The sequence below is a fragment of the Gouania willdenowi genome, chromosome 6 (assembly GCF_900634775.1).
Source record: "Gouania willdenowi chromosome 6, fGouWil2.1, whole genome shotgun sequence".
Lineage (NCBI taxonomy): Eukaryota > Metazoa > Chordata > Actinopteri > Blenniiformes > Gobiesocidae > Gouania > Gouania willdenowi.
The window spans coordinates 40606617-40624278 of NC_041049.1; the positions used below are offsets into that span (position 1 = coordinate 40606617).

The 17662-nt window shown below is 39.5% G+C and overlaps 1 protein-coding gene across 4 annotated transcripts in view; it reads right to left on the reverse strand.

Moving 5' to 3' along the window:
• ppp6r2b (protein phosphatase 6, regulatory subunit 2b) overlaps positions 1–17269 on the reverse strand; it is a 57118-nt gene extending 39849 nt beyond the window's left edge. For 3 of the 4 annotated variants that reach the window (XR_003674255.1, XM_028449273.1, XM_028449270.1), the window contains exons 1-9: positions 17133–17269; positions 12141–12256; positions 11884–12052; positions 11705–11803; positions 10000–10186; positions 3409–3546; positions 3012–3077; positions 2809–2921; positions 2616–2729 (exon numbers count right to left, since the gene is read on the reverse strand). Coding sequence is in view for 3 of the 4 variants with exons in the window: in XM_028449273.1 (XP_028305074.1) it covers positions 2616–2729; positions 2809–2921; positions 3012–3077; positions 3409–3546; positions 10000–10186; positions 11705–11803; positions 11884–12011 (845 nt within the window). In the remaining variant the exon portion in view is untranslated. The remainder of the gene's footprint in view (positions 1–2615; positions 2730–2808; positions 2922–3011; positions 3078–3408; positions 3547–9999; positions 10187–11704; positions 11804–11883; positions 12053–12140; positions 12257–17132) is intronic. The other variant, XM_028449271.1, reaches the window with a different exon arrangement.
• Positions 17270–17662: the final 393 nt, after the last annotated feature.

Genomic DNA, 17662 nt, shown 5'->3' on the forward strand with positions numbered 1-17662 from the left:
GTAGGATTTTTAATGAATTAATTGGTAAATCCCTCAGGATAATAAGTATTTGGTCACCTACACACAAGCAAGATTTCTGGCTCTCACAGACCTGTAACTTCTTCTTTAAGAGGCTCCTCTGTCCTCCACTTGTTACCTGTATTAATGGCACCTGTTTCAACTTGTTATCAGTATAAAAGACACCTGTCCACAACCTCAAACACTCACACTCCAAATGGGAAGACTGAATCTGTAATAGGCAAGCAGCTTGGTGTGAAGAAATCATTTGTGGGAGCAATTATTAGAAAATGGAAGACATAGGGGGACCTAGTGAATAACCTGCAGAGCTGGGACCAAAGTAACAAAGGCTACCATCAGTAACACACTACGCCGCCAGGGACTCAAATCCTGCAGTGCCAGACGTGTGCCCCTGCTTAAGCCAGTACATGTCCAGGTATGTCTGAAGTTTGCTAGAGAGCATTTGGATGATCAAGCAGAGGATTGGGTGAATGCTTTGGGGCTGTTTCTCTGCAAGGAAACAAGAACGACTGATCCGTGTAAAGGAAAGAATGAATGGGGCCATGTATTGTGAGATTTTGAGTGAAAACCTCCTTCCATCAGCAAGGGCATTGAAGATGAAACGTGGCTGGGTCTTTCAGCACGACAATGATCACAAACACACCGCCCGGGCAACAAAGGAGTGGCTTCGTAAGAAGCATTTCAAGGTCCTGGAGTGGCCTAGCCAGTCTCCAGATCTCAACCCCATAGAAAATCTTTGGAGGGAAGTTGAAAGTCTGTGTTGCCCAGCGACAGCTCCAAAACATCACTGCTCTAAAGGAGATCTGCATGGAGGAATGGGCCAAAATACCAGCAACAGTGTGTGAAAACCTTGTGAAGACTTACAGAAAACATTTGACCTCCATCATTGATGAACTTTTGTTATTGACCAAATACTTATTTTCCACCATAATTTGCAAATAAATTAATTGAAAATCCTACAAAGCAATTTTCTGGATCATTTTGTCTCTCACAGTTGAGGTATACCTATGATGAAAATTACAGGCCTCGCTCATCTTTTTAAGTGGGAGAACTTGCATGATTTTTAATAATTACAAGCTTCCGTCTTAAGTAGAAAAATGCAATTTGTCGCACTTATCCATCCATCTTCTCCCGCTTAGCCGTTTCCGGGTCGCAGGGGCAGCATCCTCAGTAGGGAGGCCCAGACTTCCCTCTCCCCGGCCACTTCCTCCAGCTCTTCCGGGGGGACCCCGAGACGTTCCCAGGCCAGCCGAGAGACATAGTCTCTCCAGCGTGTCCTGGGTCTTCCCCGGGGCCTCCTTCCGGAGGGACGTGCCCTGAACGCCTCACTAGGGAGGCGTTCAGGGGGCATCCTAATTAGGTGCCCAAACCACCTCATCTGGCTCTTTTCGATGCGGAGGAGCAGCGACTCTACTTTGAGCCCCTCCCGAATGACTGAGCTTCTCACCCTATCTCTAAGGGAGAGCCCAGCCACCCTACGGAGGAAACTCATTTCGGCCGCTTGTACCCGTGATCTTGTTCTTTTGGTCATGACCCAAAGTTCATGACCATAGGTGAGGGTTGGAACGTAGACCGACCTGTAAATCGAGAGCTTCGCTTTTTGGCTCAGCTCCCTTTTTACAATGACGGACCGGTGCAGACTCCGCATCACTGCAGACGCCGCACCAATCCGCCTGTCGATCTCTCGCTCCATCCTTCCCTCACTCGTGAACAAGACCCGAGGTACTTGAACTCCTCCACCTGGGGCAGAACCTCATCTCCAACCCGGAGAAGGGACTCCACCTTTTTCCGGTCGAGAACCATGGACTCAGATTTGGAGGTGCTGATTCTCATTCCGGCCGCTTCACACTCGGCTGCGAACCGATCCAGTGAGAGTTGAAGGTCATGGTATGTTGGAGCCAACAGGACCACATCATCTGCAAAAAGCAGTGATGCAATACTGAGGCCCCCGAACCGGACCCCCTCAACGCCCTGACTGCGCCTAGAAATTCTGTCCATAAAAGTTATGAACAGAATCGGCGGAGTCCAACCCTCACCGGAAACGATTTCGACTTACTGCCGGCAATGCAGACCAGACTCTGACTCCGGTCATACAGGGAACGAACAGCTCCTATCAGGAGGTTCGATACCCCATACTCCCGGAGGACCCCATACAGGAATCCCCGAGGGACACGGTCAAATGCCTTTTCCAGGTCCACAAAACACATGTGGACTGGATGGGCAAATTCCCATGACCCCTCAAGGACCCTGCTGAGGGTGTAGAGCTGGTCCACAGTTCCACGGCCAGGACGAAAACCACATTGCTCCTCCTGAATCCGAGGTTCAACTATCCGGCGGACTCTCCTCTCAATTTATCGCACTTAATTACAGAAAAATGTTTTTAATCGATTGACAGCGCTAGTTTAAATGTGTAATATTGTCCCAAAACATGCATGTGAGTTATTTCCGTGTCATGTTGGGGCCTGATTTTAAATAAAGAGAGAGAAATAATAATAATGATATTAGTCATACTAATAATATTAATAATAAAGGAGTGCTTTTTTTGTTTTGTACGTCCAGGATCACAGAAAATTAGGTAAGTTGTAGTCGTCACTCACACAGGCCTCCTAATTTCCAGGAGGGTGAGAAGGACTTGAATTCCGTTAACGATGCAACTCTCGGTTCCTTCTCCAGAAAACATGTTCTGCAACAACTGTTCCACACACTCCTGTCTGTAGAAACACACAGGACTGCCTCATCGCTTCTGCATCACATCATCTGTGTGAACGTACGGGCGTTTCTCAGACTTACGACTCGAGTACAGTCAACAGAGGGTCGGGCTGTGAAATCTCTTGCAGCTGACCGGCCTGGTCTCTGCTCAGACGTATGATGTCGCACACAGTCTGTGATGCATTGGACTGCCTCTGTGAGGGAAGGAAGGAATAAGAAAGGGGAAAAATATGACAAAACCCAAATCACACATTTATATAAAAAAGAGTAGAAATCTAACTTACCTCTTCATCTCTCTCTGGGTGAATGAGTTCAATGAGTCTCTGTGCCAGTTTCTGTTCGTTCAGCCACTGAAAGAAAAAACAAACAAAAAAAAAAAAAACATCTTTCTTTATCAGAACTTTATCTCCGGTAGCTCTACGCCATCATTTAGTAGGTTTTAAATGAGTATTATTCTTGTTTTGGGTGTTTTAGGAGTCATTTTGCATCTGTGTATTATTGTTTTGTGTGTTTTTGAAGTCAATTTGTTGAATTTAAATATGTACTTTTCTTGTTTTATGCGTTTTTGAAGTCATTTTGTTCGATTGTGCTTTCATTTTGTAGGTTTTAAATGTTTATTTTTCTTGTTTTGTGAGTTTTTGGAGTAATTTTGTGACAAACATTTGATTCTGGGATTCTTACTGTTAGAGTTTCAAGTCGAAGCGGTGGTGGTTCTACGCAGCTGATGAGACGTAGGAGGACGTCCATCATGGCTGATGTATCAATATGCTTTAGGACCAAAGAAAGGAATCCTTCTTTCCGTTGCAGGAAACTGATCACCTAAACAGAGCAGAAAGCAGAGAAACAACCATTTTTAGAAGATTGAAAACTGTGGTTAGCTAACTGTGCGCTAACTGCTGTTCATGATTTATATTTATCATAATCTCAAGCTGCATATATTCCCCTCTAATATGGTCTATTAGAGCAGAGAAATGTTTTAAAATATGTACAGACTTAAGCACAAATGAATTGAAAGCAATTCCACTCAGTCTACTTTGGTTTGGTCCATGATCTCTGATAAAACAGGGCTCCAGGTTCACTTGTGCACGTGTGGCAACTTCTGCTAAATGGAACTACTCCAACAAACTGTTAGCATGTGGGGGGGATCATGTTTTTCTCAGGCACATAGTACCATTCTATAGCATACTCAAATAACTATGCTACCCAAATTTTTTGGGAAAATGCAGCATATATTAATTATTATATATATATTATAATTATATATTAATAAAAAAAACTTCCCTCTGTAACACACATTTCATGATGCCTCAATTTTGCCTCTGTCTCTTTAAGAAACTCCAAGCTTATCTGACATGCCCATGAACACCCCTTCAGTACTCATACAAACACACATGGATGTTGCTTACTTCTATTTTCTGTGCGCTGTATTTGGATACTTTCTACATTGCTACAATACATTATAATGATTATCAAAGTGAGGAATGCTAATGTGCAGACGGACGGGCACGCACGCACGCGCACGCACACACGCACACACACACAGTCTGTGTACTTATTAATCCACTTTCAAATAAGCTCTTGTTTTAAAGCAGTCATCTGAAAAGGCAGGCAGCTACTACGATGAGCAGAGTAAACCGATCGACACACAGTTATCTTTCAGCTGTTTGCTGCTACAGCTGATATGACGGAGCTGGAAGCGGGGGAGGGGTACGAGTTTTATTTACATTTTCATTTCATTTTTATTTTAATGTGTACATTAATGAGCACAGACAACATAAGCCATGGGGTTCTTACAAATGTATTTAAAATAAGTAAATGAAAAGCTAAATCTGCGGAGGCGGGTGCTGTGGGCTGAACTAAGGAAGAGAACACAGGAGGGGGAGGGGCTCTGCTGTGGAGAGGTGGGCGGTAACTCGGCTGGTGACGAAAGGTCTGAGGTGTCTCTAGGAGGTGAGGGCATTCCTAGGAAGACTCGGGCATATTTACACCTAAAATGGATGTCATCAGAGTTTTTAAATATTACTCAAATAGGTAAAAGGTTTCACCTTGCTTCTCTCGACGAGGACAGTCGCACTCTCTGTTTCTCCCTCCCTTCCATTCTTATCTCTCTCCCAGCTGCTGCTTTGTCTGGTCTTGTGAGCCTAACAAGAGCCTCTCTCTGTAACTCATCCAAAACCGGAATAATGGAATTAATTAGTTGGTCTCTCAGTGCTATCGATCAGATTTTTTTGACGAAAAGAACCGGGGGTGGTGAACCCGCATGTCCAAGCGGGATGTTTGCGGCTGGATACACACTTGACCCTTAGAACAAGTGGCGAGTTGTGTGTCTGTCCATCCTTTCCGTGGAAGACGTGGAGGACATCTACATGATTGGAATAATGATAGTAGGCATGCTGCTGATCGGTTGGTGCCTTCCTAATCTATCGAAAAGTCTGTACTACGCTGGCGACTGTTTTGGAAAAGCTGCCAGTGATTTCTGAAGGATGTAGCATGGCTCTGAACACTCAGACTCATGTGTTGATCGATATCAAAAGCTTTTGGATCGTCTACGAGTTATGATAACAACTTGCAGAAGTTGGAGACCTGGCTTGGAAGTGGAAACTAGGCCACTCATTGGATTACATCAGAGAGACCCAGGACAGAAGGCTATTGGAAATTGACATAGCCTGTATCAAATCACATTGCTTATCTCCCTTTCGGCTCCCCAGCCAGCCAAGGCTAAAGCCAAGGTTGTCTCAACTCTTATCACCAGGAAGTTTCTGCAGACGGCGGCTCTTACCCCCACTCCCTCCCCCCGCTCCTTCCCTACAATCCCACCTGGAACTGTTGATGCTGAACTTTTCCACACGTCATCTGGCTGTCAGTAACGCAGCGACAGGTCTTCAACTTCAAATGCCTCGTTGGCCATCTTTCCCCACCTCCCATCCGCAGCTGCATGGAGGCGTGGTTGCAGCGCCCATTGGCAGCACGCCCATGTCCCCAAACGGCTGGAATCCTGCTGTTCTTCCCACCTGACTCCCTCCCCCAGCCAACCTCCCACCCAACCCTTCCCACATGCCTTGTCTCGAGTTGTTTGACTGTGTCATGCTTACATTTATGTTTGCGGAGGCATTTTTTTTCCTGGTTTCACACTGCTTTCTCTGTTTAGGGAAATCAGTTTCAAACTGGCAGGTTTTTTTTCCCCTCACCCCTCCTCTCCTCCTGTTGTTGATCCCTTTTTCACCTAAATATGTGGGCGCCGCAAATGGCTGCTCCGGTGTGTTGATGTGTCTTCTTTCACTGCAACTACCAAGTCAAATTCCTTGTATTGTTCTAAACTGTACCTGGTCAATAAAGCTGATTCTAATTCTGAAACATACATGAATGAGCCAAGGCAACACAGGCATGTTTTTAATGAGGGAATGACATAGTAACATGTCAAAGTGTTTATTGTCATCTGTACAGTTAGAAACACGTTTCCCTGTACAATGAAATTCTTGCTTTGCCGACCGCCAGTGAATGCCTACGTAATAAAGGAATAAATAATAAAGGACTAAATCGAGATAAAAGAACTATAATAAATAACAGTGGCATGCAACACTGTTATTCAACAAAAAAACCTGAACATTAAATACAAAACACCTGTACAATTAAAAATACAAATATATTAGCTATACAGAGGAGAGGTGATATATACAATGGTATGTGCAAAAAAGCTGTTTCATAATAGAGAGACATGGTGTTAGCTGTGCATGGGCGCATCTAAAGTACGAATGCAGGTGGTGTGCAAAGTACAGTGGAGAAGGGGGGGGGGGGGGGGGGGGGTGAATGAATAGTTCATTAGACTCCAATCACTTATTTAGGAGTCTAATGGCCGAGGGGAAGAAGGAGTTTTTGAGTCTGCTGGTCCTGCATTTCACACTTCTGTACCTCCGGCCTGAGGGTAGAAGTGTGAACAGTCCGTGTTGGGGGTGAGTGGAGTCCTTGATGATGGCGGCAGCTCTCCTGTGGACTCTGCGCTTGTAGATGCTCTGCAGAGAGGGCAGAGGAGACCTGGTGATCTTCGTAGCAGTCTTCACTACTCTCTGCAAGCGTTTGCGGTCCATGACAGTGGTGTTGCCGTACCACACGGTGATGCAGCTGGTCAGGATGGGCTCAACAATGCAGCTGTAGAAGTTGCTGAGGATCTTTGAGGACATCCCAAATTTCCTCAGCCTCCTCAGGAAGTACAGCCACTGTTGAGCTTTCTTCACCAGCTGTGTGGTGTTGAGGGTCCAGGTGAGGTCGTCTCTGATGTGGACCCCAAGATATTTGAAACTGCTCACCCTTTCCACTTCCAGCTCCTGGATAGACAGTGGCTGATGAGGACGCCTCTCCTTCCTCATGTCCATGATATAACATGATATAAATCTTGAAAAAGTCGATTTTACATAATACTCACACAGGGCTCGAGACTGCGACCAAAATGGTCGCATATGCGAGTATATTTTCAATGTGTGCGAGTGAAAATTTTATCTGGTCGCATCCGTGCGAGTGCATATGGATAACCTCAGGAGCTGCTGGGCTGTTGATTTGACTCCCCTGCTCCAATTATCTCTGGAGGCAGTCATTATAAAGGACTGCCAGATTTTTTTTCTCTCTCTCTCTTTTTTTTTTAACAGAGACTATTAATGATTAATGACAAATAAAATCAAGATATAACAATTTGTTAACCAAGGAATAAATCACGTCCAATGACTCAGCACCTTCCTACTTCACCTCCTGCAACATCTACAGACCATCAACTTTCCTGCACCTGTGGCTAACCTTAAGTTTGAAATCCCAACTAAAACAACAAAAACACTATTCTGGAAGAAAATAGAGATTTTAATTGTGTGGGATCAGATTAATTTAACCACCAATGTGCTGGTTAAATATGCATGTTTTATGTGTGGCAAGAAATGAGTAATTAGCATGTGTTGATCACATGATCATATGTTATCAAATTCAAGTTACTTTTTGTAGCCTTTCAAATACATTAACTAAAAACATCTTTGCATAGCATTGTGTTATTTCTTGATGTCAATTTATTTTATTTTAAACTGTTTTTAAGTTTCCATTTACATGATCAATATAAATCAAATCAAATTAAATCAAACATTATTCTATATAAATTTAACTGTATAGAATATCATACGCTGTATTGTCTTCATTGAGAAGGTATTTTTGCCTCCAGGAGGACTTTAATCCAGGTGAGATGAGGTTAAATGGTTCCTTGTAGAGTAAAGGTTGCAGACCCTTGACCAGGGGAAGAGGGTTAGGAGACCCCACTATAAGAGCTGGACCCTCTGAATTTAATTCTATGGGGTGAAGCAATGCAGATGCTAAGTTGGTTATGCTACTGTTAAGTTAAATCAAGTACAGCATTTCTGAAAATTAAAAAAAAACAGAATACATGTAACCTGTTGTTATGCTTTGCTGTTATTTAAAAAACTGCTTGTTGCAGAAAAACTTAATATTGACACTAAAAAAGCGACCAAATTCTGTGCTGGTGTGACCAACTTTTTCAGTTAGTCGCACCAGTGCTACCACTGGAAAAGTTAGTGTAGAGCCCTGCCACAGTTTAAAAGATATCAAAGTTAAAGTCAAAGTGTTAATGATATTTATTATATGAAAATGTTGCTGAGAAGTTTGTTTTAATCTCCACTATAAACAGTCAATGTGTTGGCAAAGTTTGGCTCATTGCATTATGGGATGTAAAGTCCCGTACGCGGATGTGTTAAAGTTTTAGAGTTTACAAGGAAAGATTCAAATGTCTGCTATACTGAGGTGATATCACGAGGAACCCCGAGAACAAAGTAGAACAAAAATGGAGTCAAACCAATTTCTGTCAAATGAAGAAACACAAACACTTCTATGTATCCATGTACAGGATCTATGAGGCCTACACTATGTCTTTATCTGATTTAAAAAAAAGAGCAGCTTATAACAAAGTCCTGATCCAACTACAAGTTGCTAACTTTTAGAGCAGCAATTACCATGTATTCAAGAAAGCCACATGTCACAGAAGCTCAATGAGAATGGCTTTCAGAATAGAAAAAGTCACAGAATTGTTTATTTTATTAGAAATGTAAAAAAATTCAATTGATAACTAACATAATTTAAAATATTGCTGAAAAATGACATTTTATCGACTACTGGTCCTCAAACTTTTCAGCCCGTGACCCCCAAAATAAAGTTTCCAGAGACCGGAGACCCCCACTGTAGCTGAAGGTGGTTGAACACAGGCATGAACATTGAAGAACAGTCATGTGGAGACAGGGTCATCTATAAGGGGGAATAAAGAGGAAATTTATTTGGGGCCAATTATAAAGTCAGTAAAATGATGGTCCATTGTTCTATGAATCTGTGATAACCACATTTATTTATTCATCTGAATAATATAAACTGTTATTCAGTAAGTTTATTACTATTTTGGCCATAGTATCTTAAAGATGCACAGTAAATCCTTATTTTAATCTAAAACAAAATGTGTGAAATGGGATTATAAAAACCACAGAAATTGTTTAAAAGTTGCAAATTAGCGCAGCCAAAAACAGACAGAAAAAGTGGTAAAAAGGGTTCAAAGTGTCAATAGTACTTTAAAAGTGGCAGAAAGAAAGTTGGGGTAATTTAATTTAAAAAGTAGGAACAATTAGTTTAAACACAAATAATGGACATAACAAATGGTGAATGTGGTTAAATTGGCAAAAATAAAAATAAAATATGGTGAAAAGAGGTTAAAAGTGACAGTATTGGGTCAACATACAGTATGATAAGACAGTGACATTAGGTGGAAAAGTGATAAAGGGTTTATAAGTGCTGAAAATGTCTTGAAAGTGGAAAAAATGTGCGGAAAAGACATTGAAATTTGATGAAGAAGTGGCAGAAATGGGAGTAATGTAGCAAAAATGCATTAAAAGGAGCAAAAATATGGCAAGAAAAACTGATGAAACTAGTTAAAAAATGTAAAGTTTGGTGTAGTTGCAGAAAAAGGGTAAAAATAAGCAAAAATGGCCTGAAATTGTTTTTTTACGGCTTTTGGCGACCCCCTTCCAGTGTCTCGTGACCCCAAATGGGGTCCTGACCCCAAGGTTGACAACCCCAGTTTAATGGTGCACACCTCAGGAATCGCAACTTTGGAGTTCAAATGATGTGAAAAGAGTTTCTCTCAAACATATTTTATAATTTTTGTTGTTGTTAATTAACATCCAGACGACAAAAGTAACCGTCTGTGTTAGAAAACCAAGGTACCTAAAGATGTGTGTGCGTTACCTGTTCGGTCTTCCTTGCGATAAGGTTCCCGATGGTCTTGCTAAAGAATGATGCCAGGAGGGGGTTAAGAGGAGACGGCTGCTCCAGGAAAGCATACAGTGTTTCCAGCAGAGGTTCCTCATTACCCAGCTTATCATTGATCACTCCCACATCACTTGTCAGCAGCTCACATGCTATATTTGGATACCTGACACCGGTGCAAGTAGCATAAAAGTAAAAGAAAGTCAGTAAACTATAGACATCATGCATAGGACAAAGTAAAAAAAAAATCGTAACAAAAGTTAGCTAATTCTTCCAGTATATTAAACCAGTTTAAATTTTTTTTTATTCATTTTTGGGAATTAAATCATGATTAAATGCTTTCTTCTTTTGTTTTTTGAAGTTATAGTTACTACTCGAAGGTGTTCTAAATGCTAACATATGCATGTAAAATATAACATATTTTCTTAATTCCACATCCAAGCACCTACTTGAAGCGTGATGAATGTCACCTTTGTAAAACTCAACATAAAGACATGAAAGCACGCTTTTTAAAAATGCACAACAGTTCAAAATCTGTAGAAAGCAATACACCAATGGCTGTTTGCCAAATCCGTGAACATTATTTTTTTTTCTCTGTCTGAATTATACAGATTGGTAATTTCATGGAAAACCAAACATTAAATTTCTGGTAAATAACATTATCATTATAGCCAAAATTTTACATACATAAATTGCAGATGGGGCAAAATTCCCACCCCCATTTTTACCATGCCTTAAAAAACACATAAAAACACATTTTTTTTGTTGTTACAAAGCATGAAAAAGATCAACACAGCTCTTTTTGGTTTGCCTTCTTCTGAATACAATTTATAATATTCCCCTTGCTCGTTTATCTTTGAAAGGATGTTAATATTCTCCTTTGCTTCTGTTATTTCTACTGTCTACTGGATATCTTTTGTTCATTTTGGCCCTTTGGTTTATTTTCTTATTAATAGCTAATACTGGTATTTTCAGATTCAGAATATTTTGCAACTATGCACTATAATATATTAAAAGTCTTTTAATAATCTTGATGCAATGATGTAGAGCAATTTGAAAACATTTTTTGAGATATAAATATCACCATGTTTCTGTTTGTTATATCATTTTCTGCGATTTGTCATTGTATTATTATTTTTATTTCTGATTAAAATGTTAATGAAAATGTATCGTACATATAATTTTGTAAATTGGCACACATTGGTACGTTATGACTGGCATGGTTGTTGATTAAGTTGTTTACCATCTGACGTATACCAACTTTTATTTTATTTATTTAGTTAGATTTAAATATAGGTAGGTGTTTAATTTTATTCTGTGTATTTTATTTAATTTTTTTATGTAGTTTGTACGTGTATATATCAGTGGGTACGTGTGTCTTTATACATATATATATATATATAAATACACACACACACCGGTATATGCATACATTCTAATTTTGTGTAACCCTTTTTTTTTTTTATCTTATGGGTCTTATCTAAAATCGATTGCTTTGCTTGACTATTTGTTTAACACTATTGTTGCAATTACTATCATTGCTACTGTTGTTTCTTTGTTGTTGTTTTTTTTTCTATGCATGTAATTACTGTACCAAATGTGGAAAACTTTGCTAATTAAGTGCCAAAAATGTGCATTAAAAAGAAGAAAAAAAGTCATAATAAAAATAAATAAATAAACCTACTTGAAGCGCCGGGTTTCCTCTACACCAGCAGGGGGCTCTGTGGTGATCATCTGAACCAGTTCCTGCATGCACTGGTCCTGGCACAGAAACAGGAGAAGTCTACCAGAGGAGAAACGCTGGGTTACCACAGTGCTTTTTTCATCTGTAACGTCAGCGTGTGGCTGCAGTAATCACCATACCTCCTGTTCTGGGCTTTGCACTCCTGCAGCACGTCTTCCTCGTCCATGAGCTCTCCCAGTGTGACATCGTCCTTGTCCAGTAACGACTCCAGATGAGACGACGTGTGTAAATCGAACTTCCAAAACATGTCTGATGTCAACCCAAAGCCCAGCTTGATTCAGCTACTGGCTGGATTGAAATTCAGACGTGTGATATCTGATCACGCGACAGGAAATGCAGAGATGTGATGGTAAATGTAGGAGTGTGAGAAACTTACATTCAGATAAGGAAAGACATTGTCGATAGGACGCCGTTTGCCTGTGTGAGAGTGAGCAGCAGCGTCTGATTCACACAGCAGACAATTCACTGAACCCTGAAGAAACCGCCTTTAACCTGGAGATGAACAACACAAAGAAACGCATCACGTTTAGAGCAAGGAATACCAACCTTGGGTCAGGAGGACCCCATTTAGGTTCACCAGAGGCCTTCAAAAATCTAAGAATATTTTTTGAACAATTTGAGCCAATTTTTGCTTATTTTTACCCTTTTTCTGCAATTACTCCAAACCTTCCATTTCTGCAACGCATTTTCATCACTTTTTCTTGCCATATTTTTGCTCCTTTTAATGATTTTGCTGCATTACTCCCATTTCTCCATCAAATTTCAATGCCTGCTGCCCTTTTTCACACATACTTTCTACTTTTTTGACATTTTCAGGCCTTATAAATCCTTTCCACTTTTGACCCATTATTGTCACTTTTAACTTTATTTCACCAAATTTCATACTTATTTTTGACCAATTTAACCACATTCATGACTTGTTGAGCCCATTATTTGCAATAGTTCCAATATTGACACTTTGAACCCCTTTTCTCTCACTTTTGGGCCACTCTCCTTTACAACTTTTAACCAATTTCTGTGGTTCTAAAAATCTCATTTCAGCACCTTTGCCACCATTTTTGATCACTTTTAACCATTTTATTTCAGATTAAAACAAGGCAAGGCAAATATATTTGTATAGCGCAGTTCATACACAAGGCAATACATGTGCTTTACATGAACAAAAAGTTCAACAGAAAACATTAAACACCTTAAAAACCATTAATAACAGTAAAATCAGCAGTAAAAACATTTAAAATCAACAATAATATGATTAAAAATCTTCCTCTCAGTCATACATAGTAGGAAAAATAAGTGCCTTTAACTTGGATTTAAAAATGTTCACATTGGATGCTGACTTCAGTTCTGCCAGCATTAGGGATGGGTGATATTGACAAAAAAAATTATCCCGATAATTTCTGGTATTTATCACGATAACAATAAAAATTTTGATAAATAAAAACTATAAATAAAAAATTCACAACTTAGTGTAAACAGGTTCTTTACAAACACAAATAAATGTGAATACATCAACACATTTAAAAAGGCTACAATAACTGCTGACTCAAAGAGTTCATGAGCTGATATTTTATGGAATATGTTAGTGCATGTGGATCACTTTATTAGTGTTATTGTAAGTAATTCATTTATTTCCTCATTTGAAAAATAAATATTTTCTAAAAAAAATAGCACATGAAAAGTACAAAAAACTCCATTAGTGTTTTTACTGTTGCTGAATCTTGTTTATTTATCTTATGAGTTACATAAAGTTATGGTTGATAAATAGCTGATTTCCTATAATTAAACCAGATCAAGCTGATGATTTAATCATTCAGTATATTTAGGTGTAATAATCTCATAGTTACATTAGTCTAATGGGACCAGCTTTGTCTCTGAACACAAAAAAATATTGCATTTCACAAACTGGGATGGATTAATAGTGACATTAGGTATTATGCTAACATTTATTTCACACAACGTGTGACATGTTTAGCTTTAATTCTTCCATACAATTGCACGTCAGAGCTTCCGTAAACAACGTTCCGCTCCAGAGAATAATAAGTTGTTAACAAACGGGCAGTTCTGGCCCGTGGAACATGTTTTTTTGGTGGGCATTCTTAGCTGTATTGAGGGACAAATGGCCCGTGGCCCTCGCTAATTTCCGACATGGGAATTTATCGTTTATATCGTGGGATGACAAATTCTTACCGGTGAGAATGTTTTTGACGATAAATCATAAACAATAAAATATCACACATTCCTACTGCTGCCAGTTTCTTCCGCTTTTTTGTATCATAACTAGAGGCAATTTATTTATTTATTTTTTAGCACTTAGTAGCCATTAAAGGAAAAACAACAACAAAAAAAGTAAAAATAATAAGAGCAAGTGCATGGGAGGGGTAGAAGCCAATAGGATTACCAATAAAAAGCTGACATAATAGGATAAAGATATAATATAATAGTGCCTGATCAAATATCCTTATCCTATTATATCCTTAATAGGATAAGGATTTTTGTGTTACTTGGTTGTGTACAGGTATATTTAGAGTTCAATAAATGTTAATCAGTATCTGCATCGGCCTTTGAAAATCCCATATCGGTCAACCTCTAAACATAACTAAAAGCAGCGTCACAAGGATTTATATCTTTAAGATAACTATATACTATGGCCCAAATAATACTAAACTTACTGGATAACAGTGGATATTATTCAGATAAATAAATAAATGTGGTTATCACCGATTCATAGAACAATGGACCACCATTTTGCTGACTTTATGGATGGGCCATATAGATGACTGTTCTCAATGTTCATGTCTGTGTTCAACAGTGGGGGTCCCTGGTCTCTGTAATCTTTATTTTGGGGGTCACTGGCTGAAAAGGTTGAGAACTACTGCCTTAGAGAAGAAAAGTTTGAGATCTTCTGTAAATAGTTTTTTTTTTTTTGTATAATGTTTGAACTTGAGCACCCAATTTCATTACATAACTGTGTAATGATGACAATAAATGTCTATTCTATTCTGAGAGACTGAGCTGGAAAGAGCAGAAGGTGATGCATCTGTTATTGCATTAGTGCTGCACATCTGTTGAAATCATCCAGCTCGAATTGAGGCTACGCTAACATTAGCAACAAATAAATAGGACACAAAACTAACAGAAAAAGGCTGCTTGCGTTATTACATGTGTTACATCAAAGAAACAAGTGGACAGATATGTGAGCGAGAGCAGCATTCTCTCATCCCACTCAAAGCCAATCTAACCGCACACACAATGAGAGATGTTTAGAACAGCATCCATTAGAGGAAGGACTCAGTCCTGCAGCAGTCAGCAGTTACACAACCACTACACAAATGAATGTGCAATGTAATATTAGACAGCAGACATGAGGCTGCAGCTCACAGGTGTTAACACACATTTGTTTCGTGAGTCCAAAGTTTTATCATGCAGACGCCAATATTTTGATACATTGTCATTTATAAGGAGGGAACCCGTGAACAACACGTTTTGGTTTTACTACTACTCATACTGACACTTCAAATTCTAATGCTTCCCAAATCATTTCAGCTGTGCAAAAGCACCTTTAACACCCTTTTCATTTTGTGTATTTTTGTCTATTAGAGTCAATATGTTAATGTTTTTGGTCGTTTTGCAAGTAAGTTTATGTTGTTAAATTGTTTGTGTGTGTGTGTGTGTCATGTATATGATGAGAAGCTGTAAAACAACTAATGTTGAATGAACTAAAAATCAGAACCAAATATGAAGTCAATCCCATGTGAACATGTGCCATACATTAGATATAAGCTGTTTATTTTACCTGTCAACAGTAAAAAAAATATAAATATACATAATGTATATATAGATACAGTATATATTTGAACACAGTGATTGTGGACCTGAAGGTGGTTGAACACAGACATGTACATTGTAGAACAGTCACGTGGAGACAGGGTCATCTATAAGGGGGAATAAAGGGGAGAGATTTTTGGGGTCCATCCATAAAGTCAGTAAAATGATGGTTCATTGTTCTATGAACCTGTGATAACCACATTTATTTATTCATCTGAATAATATCCACTGTTATCCAGTAAGTTTATTACTAATTGGGCCATAGTATATAGTTATCTTAAAGATCCTTGTTTTAAGCGGAAATAAAATGGGTTAAAAGTGACCAAAAATGGTTGAAAAGGTGGTGAAATGGGATTTTAAAAACCACAGAAATTGGTTGAAATTTGCAAATTACAGTGGGCAAAAACAGACAGAAAAATTGGTAAAAGGATTCAAAGTGTCAATATTGGAACATTTTGTAGGAGCAATTAGTTAAACTGGCACACATGGGGCATGACAAATCATGAATGTGGTTAAATTGGCAAAAACAAGCATGAAATATGATGAAAAAAAGTTAAAAGTGATAATAATGGGTCAACATATGCAACATTAGGTGGAAAAGTGATGGAAAGTGCTGAAAATGTGCAGAAATGGCATTGAAATTTGATGGAAAAGGGACCGAAATGGGAGTAATGTGGCAACAATGCATTAAAAGGAGCAAAAATATGACAAGAAGTGATGAAAATAGGTTGAAATATGGTAAGTTTGGTGTAGTTGCAGAAAAAGGATAAAAATAAGCAAAAATTGGATAAAAATGTGTTTCTTGGAGGCGTCTGGCGACCCCCTCCCAGTGTCTCGTGACCCCAAATAGGGTCCCAAACCACCTGAACTAGACTACAAGTGAATTAATAAATGATGTCAAATGACAGAGAGTATTCCCACAGACGTAGTGATGTTTTTCAGCTGTGCTATTAGCTGCAAGTGCTGGATCATAACTTCCTCATTCATGGGCGTCCTTTTCATTGATCCAATCACATTATTATCGATCAGTGGGCACGTTGTGTAGTGAGTGTGTGCTTCAGGGAAAGCATGTCATATGATGTTTCCAAAGCTTGTTATGGATGTAATAGTTCCTTAAAGAGCAAACATGGGCCAGCTTTAACACAGGCCTGTCAGCTGGGAAGGCTTTATGATGCAGGAAGGATGCTGAATGTTATTTAGCACAGCTCAGAAATCACTACGCCATCATGTTTCTATGCGGTTTATCTACATTAATACACACAGACGTCCTTTATGAACGTGTAGCTTTTAGCTTAAACTGGTGTATAAAGCTGCGGCTGGAGAAGCCTCACAGCGTTGCTAACGTTACGGAAACTATAGCAACACTGAGCCGGAAACCCGCGAGCTGATGATTAAAGGTTGAACCGCGAGTGTAGGGTTTGGATACCAACCTGACCCTCACAGTTCAACCTACAGTAGGTGACCCTCCAGACCACCTGACAGCACGGTCTGGGTTCAGTCAGTGACACGTCCCTCCAAAAGAGCAGAACCAGCAGTTAGTTACCTTTGCTTAATCATGAACGCGTCCTCATCCTGAGAGCGGCCGACTTTGGCTGCCAGGTCACCGGGAGGATGTCCGCATCTGCAGCCCACCCATGACTCTACGCCCCCTCCTTCTTTCCTGGACCGGAGAGAGGCAGTTTGACACCAGTTTCAAAGTGCAATATTGACCCCTAGCGGTCAGGAGCGGGAAGGAAAAATCAAGCGAAACGCTCGTTCAGTAAATCAAATCAAACGTTATTTATAAAAGGCGCTTTTCATACAAAAACATGCAGATCAAAGTGTTTTTACAAAGTTAAGTATCTGCTCTAGCTCAGTGGTTCTTAAACTTATTGGAAGTACTGAACCATGCAAGGTTCATTAGTGCATTTACCCAAACCATTGTAATTAGACAAATAAAATATCATTTATTTTTCAAAACATAGGACATAATATATTTTAATAGGACACACGTAAGCCTGGGCCAATTTTCCTGCTTTGTTCAAAGCACATTGTAATTTCAAATATGAATTTATAGAAATAAAAGAGCAACAT